The sequence below is a fragment of the Octopus bimaculoides genome, chromosome 10 (genome assembly GCF_001194135.2).
Source record: "Octopus bimaculoides isolate UCB-OBI-ISO-001 chromosome 10, ASM119413v2, whole genome shotgun sequence".
Lineage (NCBI taxonomy): Eukaryota > Metazoa > Mollusca > Cephalopoda > Octopoda > Octopodidae > Octopus > Octopus bimaculoides.
Genome location: NC_068990.1, coordinates 63962602 through 63969870, shown reverse-complemented (window position 1 = coordinate 63969870; position 7269 = coordinate 63962602). Strand labels below are relative to the sequence as shown.

General features: G+C 34.8%; 1 protein-coding gene across 1 annotated transcript in view; it reads right to left on the bottom strand.

The window, feature by feature from the left end:
• The window catches only part of LOC106877714 (dynein axonemal heavy chain 5), a 444169-nt gene that overhangs the window by 264289 nt on the left and 172611 nt on the right, over positions 1–7269 (bottom strand). Inside the window, exons 42-43 of the mRNA XM_052971252.1 lie at positions 5526–5633; positions 3156–3455 (exon numbers count right to left, since the gene is read on the bottom strand). Coding sequence (XP_052827212.1) covers positions 3156–3455; positions 5526–5633 — 408 coding nt within the window. The remainder of the gene's footprint in view (positions 1–3155; positions 3456–5525; positions 5634–7269) is intronic.

The following is a 7269-nucleotide window of genomic DNA, read 5'->3' as shown; positions in this document are numbered from 1 at the left end:
ATATATATATATATATATATATATATATATATATACAGGGGTTGGACAAAATAATGGAAACACCTAGCATCATAGCATCATAATTTTGAAATATCTATAAAGCCATCAAAAGCTTGTTTATTTTTATGTTTTTCGATGTATTATTAGTGTTGCTTAATATGTTTTGCTAAAATTTCTGTTTCTTTTCAGATATCATCAGAAAAAGGTAATTAAAATTCATTAAAATGACAGATCTACCAGTCTTTCAAAGAGGTTAGATTGTTGGTGCTCGTATGACAGGTGCTAGCACTACACATATATATATGTGTGTGTGTGTGTGTGTGTGCAAGTTTCGTTTTTGGATTTCGTTTGCAAAATCCTTTAAGTGAGTTCATGTGTTGAAGCATATTCTGTTGTGTCTGGGGAGAGTTATTCTCTTTTACGGTAAAGTTTCCACTCATTTATTTTTCTAAAATTTTTGTTGTGTCTTGCAACCTTTTCTATAGTTGTTGACTTTCAACAACTATTGAAAAGGCTGCAAAGCACAATGAAAATTCTAGAAAAATAAATAAGTAAATAAACGGAAATTTTACTAGTGAGTATGTTAAATTATAAGGCACCAAAAGAGAATGACTCTCCCCAGACACAATAGATATATATGTGTACACACACACATGTGCACACACTTGCCAAAGGTGCCACGTAGTGAGACTGAACCTGAGACCATGTGGTTACGAACCAAGCTTCTTACCACAACCGTGCCTGCACTATACACACACACACACACACGTTTTAATGCTTGTTTTTATGTTCAGTTATAATAAAACCAATTTTACATTAATATAATGGGTTACTCCATACTTTTTGTAGAGTACAAATTTATTATTCTGAAGTTCAACAATAGCTGAATATACATGTGTATAAACATGTATATAAACATATATATGAAAGTGCCTCCCTCACCAAATTGAATAAATGTAATATAGGCTCTAAGCCACTATCTCAAAATTAGGTGTTCAGTCTTTTAGGGTTATGTGGGGTGAGACATGCCAATAAACCTCAGTTCTATCTTCCAAGTTAAGGTGGCCAACAAAACATCACTGGACTCTTCCTTTGAGAACAACATACAAACTGGCAATTATTCAATCAAACATCCTATTCAAAGATTATCATATAAGATGATTGGGTATTCTTTACACATGACTTTAATTCTCAAGTCAAATAAGAATGATAGAGTTAGACAAAGCAGAAGCCTTGAATGAAAGAAAGGTTTCTCTGCAAGTTCTGTTTACACAGTTTCACTCAAAGATTTTCATTTGCTCTAAAATTCTACAGTGCAGTCGAACTCAAGATTTCAAGGTTTCAAAACAAATATTCTTATCACTTGTCCATGTCTGGAATGTGCGAATTCATGGATGCTTGGATGCATGCATACATATCTGTCAGTGTCTGTCTGTCTGTCTCTATCTGTATACAAGTAGGATTATATGTGCATATATACATCTATATGTATGTATTTACATTCAAACATATGTACACTGTCATCTTAAAATATGGGCACCCTGGGCAGTTTTCTGAGAGAATCCCACATGCCTAAGGGTCAAATGCTAATCTATGCATATTGTGATTGTGTATGTAGGAGCTTCAGTGCATTATTTTGACTGAGGGTGGGGCATGGGTAGCCAAGAACACTGTTAACATACTCCATATACGTATAGATTTACATAGATGCCCCTTTGTTTCATTTCCTCAATCTCTCACTTTACCTCTATACACACACAAGACAGGCATGAGTGTGTAGTCACAAAGATTGCTTCCCAACCACATGATTTCAGTTTCTATTTTACTGCATGACACACTGAACAAGGGTTTTTCATTATAGCACAGGGCCAACCAAAGCTTTGTGAGTGGATATAGTAGAAGGTAACTGAAAGAAGCCTGCTGTATGTATATGTATATACAAGAAATATTTTGTATATATATATATATATATATATATATATATATGTGTGTGTGTGTGTGTGTGTGTGTATGTGAGTGTGCGTGCCTGTGCATGTGTGTATGAGTGTGTATGATTGTGTGTGTACATGCATATGCGTGTGTAACTTTGTATCTCTGTTTGTTCCCAACTACTGCCTGACAAATTGTGTGGATTTGTTTGCATCCCTGTAACTTAGTAGTTCAGCAAAAGAGACCAATAGAAAAAGTAGCAGGCTCAAAAAAAAAAAAAAGAAAAGAAAAAAGTAGTGAGGTCAATTCATTTGGCTAAAAATTCTTCAAGGCAGCACCCAAGCATGGCCACAATTTGAAGACTAATACAAGTAAAAGATGAAAGATAAAAGATTCATGTGTGTGTGTGTGTGTGTGTGTGTGTGTGTGTATGTATATATATATATTTGAAATAATGTGAAGCTGTCTAAATATTCTGTGCTTGTCTTTCTCTTTCATTCTGTTTACATGTGATGTTAATTTTATCATTTCTCCCTAAAATCTCTGGCTTCATTCCAACATATGAAAAAATTTAATTGTTGCAAATCATTTTCTTTTAAAATTATTATTATTGTCATCAACATCATTTTCATAGCCATCCTTTTATTTTCCTTTGTGGGTAGGGGGGAGTAGGGGAGGGGGAAGCATTCATCTACATTTTTGCTCTTAAGAAAAACGATTTTCATATACTCTCTCTTGATGTATGCATGTATACATACATACATACATATATATATTTGCATATATATATATACATATATGTATATGTGCCTCCCTGTATGTGCGCGCGCACACACACACACATACACACACAAAGTAAAATAGTTATAACATTAGGTTTTCTGAGATTTTGTTTCATCTTTTGTATCGTCTTTGCTTTGGCGCCTTTGTAGCAAAAATAGGAATTATTATTTCACATAAAAATTTCTAGTTGAGAGATTCAACATTATATTTTGTTTTTTGATAAGGATTTCTTACATAAACAAAGAAAAATCTGAGAAGCAGAAGGAAAAGGAAAAAAAAATATGGGGTAGTCATAATGTTTATGCCTTACATAGGGGTTTTTTCTTTGTAATATAACAACAAATAAAAACCAAACAGCAAGATTAATTTAAGAATGTACTGTTCTACTGTTTGCATTATAATAAAACAATGAAACTCACTCAAAAAACGTATGACAGCCATACCTTTTTCATCTTAAGTGTCTTTCTCCACAGAGTCGAAAATATTCCATCAGTCCAGTCATTTGTGGCGACATCAAGGCGACCAAACATTTGTGGTGCCGTTATTGCTTTTGGGTTCATTCGCATCTCTTTGTGGAACATCCCACAGACAGTCAGTGCTTTTTGCAGCACATAGATACACTTTGTCTTGCCGGCACCACTTGGTCCCAATGTCATCATTCCATGGCGCACTTTCTGTGTTTCATAGAGTTGTATCAGCTTCAGCACCCATGCAGAGTGGGCAATCAGACCAGCTTCTGTTACCTGTACAGGTAAGGGAAGAAAAAAAAACAAAAAAAAAAACGGTGTGGCAAATAAATAAGACAATTCTTTTTCTTACATTATTTACATTATTTACATTTGACAGATATTTGTCCTCGTCTTGTTTGTTGTTAACACAACATTTCAGCTGATATACCCTCTAGCCTTGGGGAAATTTCAAACCTGGGTTCTCATTCCTAAGGTATTTTTCGATGTTGTTATTATTATTATTATTCAGGTCACTGCCTGAAATTGAACTCAGAATCTTGGGGTTAGTAGCCCATGCTCTTAACCACTATGCCATATGCCCATGGGCAATTATGGAGTGAATCTTAGAGCTTATAAATCTAATATTTTCCTATCCTTCCTTAATACCAGTTCCCATATGCTATTCATATCTGCACTCAGTCTGCTTAGGAGGTTGTTGTGTCCTAGCATATGTGCTGTTTCTTTTAGTTTTCGTATTTTCCACTGGTTTTCTCTGTCTATTATTTTAAATTCATCCCACAGAGGGAGGTGGTCTCCATTTTTCTTATTCTTTTTCTTATTATTATTACTATTATTAAGGTGGTGAACTGGCAGAGTCATTAGCACGCTGGGTGAAAGTCTTACTAGCATTTCATCTGTCGCTACGTTCTGAGTTCAAATTTTGCCAAAGTTGACTTTGCCTTTCATTCTTTCAGGGTTGATAAATTAAGTTCCAGTGAAACATTGGGGCTGATGTAGTCGGCTAGTCCCCTCCCACCAAATTTCAGGCCTTGTGCTTATAGTAGAAAAGATTATTACTTTTATTAAGGTGGCTAGCTGGCAGAATCATTAGCATGCTGGATGAAATGCTTAGCGATATTTCACCTGTCGCTACATCCTGAGTTCAAATTCTGCCAAGGTCCACTTTGCCTTCCATTCTTTCGGGGTTGATAAATTAAGTTCCAGTTGAACTCTGGGGGCGATGTAATCGACTCATCTCCTCCCCCAAAATTGCTGCCCTTGTGGCAAAATTTGAAACTATCATTATTATTATTATTATTATTATTAAGGTGGTGATCTGACAGAATTATTAGCATGCCAAGCAAAAAAGTTTAGTAGCATTTCATCCATCCTTACTTCATGAGTTCAAATTCCACCAAGGTCAACCTTGTCTTTCATCATTTTGGGGTTGATAAAATAAGTACCAGTTGAACACTGGGGTTGATGTAATCAACTTATTTCCTTCCCCAAATATGCTGGCCTTGTGCCAAAATTTGAAACCAGTATTATTACTCTTATTAACCCATTACCTCCCATAATTCTATTAACCGGAATTTTTTATGAAACTTTGATTTCTAGCATAAAACAGCCTTAGAAACATGCTGGAATGATCAAAATAACATTTCAAATAGAAATAAGTGAGATATTGGGTGAGATATTGGGCAAACCTCATTTGAATATCAGAGAAATATACTTACTAGATATAGCAAAAAGGTTAGATATGTGTAAATATTGACAGATAATTACAAAATTTGTAATTTTTAAGTGATCTCATATGAGATCACTGGTAGGTAATGGGTTAAGGTTGTGAGCTGGCAGAATTGTTAGCATGCCAGGCAAAATGGTTTGTGACATTTTGTCCATCCTTATGTTCTGAGTTCAAATTCTACTGAAATTGATTTTTCTTTTCATCATTTTGGGGTCAATAAAATAAGTACCAGTCAAGTACAAGGGTCAATGGAATTGACTTTCCTTGGCCTTGTGCTAAAATTTGAACCCATTATTATTGATACCATAATACTATAGTAAGTATTATTATCAGCACTAGGTGTCATCCATCATATGGTGGATGATACCTAGTGATAATAATAATACTTTGAGAAAAATAAAGGGTGGTGAACTGGCAGAATCATTAACATGCTGGACAAGATGTTTGGCAGCATTTCTTTGAGCCTTATACTTTGAAGTCGACTTTGCCTTTCATCCTTGTTGGGGTGGGTGTTGAAGGAAGTGTTAGTTGAGTACAGCCCCCTCACCCTAAAAATTGCTGACCTTGCACTAAAACTTTAGAAGATAATTTTTTTGAATTAATTTCTGTTTTGTTACCTGAGTGGCAATAGCTGCTTCAATCGATGGATATCCAGCTTTGTCTAAAGTCATTCCTGGAAACAGGTCATCAATTAGGGACATGAATAATGGTTCATCTTCATCCACCTGGAAACAAATCGAGAATCACAACATTATTCCTGGAAGTTGAGGGAAATACTTTAAGTCACTTATGTACATACATGTTCTTCATGCACTCATATGGACACATACATACATATAAATATATATATAATTATATGTGTGTATATATGCATGTATATATATATGTATATATATATGTATATATGCTGATGAAGGAGATGTTTCTATGTGGCTTGCTTGTTTGTTGTACCTTGTTTATCATTTTGTCCATGTTCTTTTGCCTCGTCATGTACCCAGTTATGTATCTATATGTACATGTAGATGAAGGTATGTACATACATGTACATATATATGCATATACTCATATATTGTTTATATATATATATATATATATATATATACCCACACACCTAAAAGGTTACTGGTCACGGTTGGTCAGAGAGTGACTATTAGCTTCACACCTATTAATGTTCTTAGCAGTATAGCTGACTCATCTACACACACACACACACACACACACACACACACACACATTGCTATATTTTGTGATGGTCACTTTTTCTCTTGCCAAATAGACACACGCACTATATATTCATTCTGCACATGTTTATTGTTATTCTTATTTTATGTCTATTGTCTTTCATCACACACCTAACCTCTTCAGTGACCTTCCTTCTCATGTGTCTCCTGTTCTGTTTCAAAACACATCAGGAATCTTGCAAAACAAATACATCTATATGCACACACACACACACGCACACACACACACATATATATACACACACACAATATGGGGATTTAGGTCACAGGTGGTTTAAACGACTAGGTACACTGGTAAGTGTTGTAATGGATTACCAGGGCTCCAAGGTTATAGCCAAGATGGGGCTTATGGAACCATTGTAGATTTCTGAGATAGTGGATATATAATTGTTAGAGAGGACAGCAAACATTAAGGCAAGACAAACATATCAAGTCATATACGTTATTATTATTGGAAAAATTCAAAGACTTACAGCTGTTTCTGTGATATCCCAGAGTATGGGATGTTCCGTGATCTTTCTCTTTACCCCTTAATAGCCACCTCTGCTACCATGCTCTTATGGAATGTCAATATGTTCATGTCTATTTCTGGATATTTATACTATTAAGGCTTTAACCAACATGGATTTACACAGGATTGCACCTAAGGACTTATGGACTAATATCTACACAATCAGAAAGTTGAATTGTGAACTTTTATGTTTCTTTTTTCTTCTCTTTCTTCTTTTTCTTCATCTCTTTATTCCTTTTCTCCTGTCCTCTATATCATCATTTCATTAATCTATACCATTCTCATTTTCCCTATTTGTCTCCGATGATAGAATATTCCATACTCTGGGATATCCCAGAAACAGCTGTAAGACTTTGGATTTTTCCAATAATAATAACGTATATGACTTGAGATGCTTGTCTTGCCTTAATGTTTGTTGTCCTCTCTAACAATTATATATCCACTATATCAGAAATCTACAATGGTTCCATAACTACCGTCTCGGCTATAACCTTGGAGCCCTGGTGATCTGTTACAGCACTTACCCAGCATACCTAGTCGTTTAAATCACCTGTGAACTAAAATCCCATATTTTGTATATATATATATATATATATATATATATATATA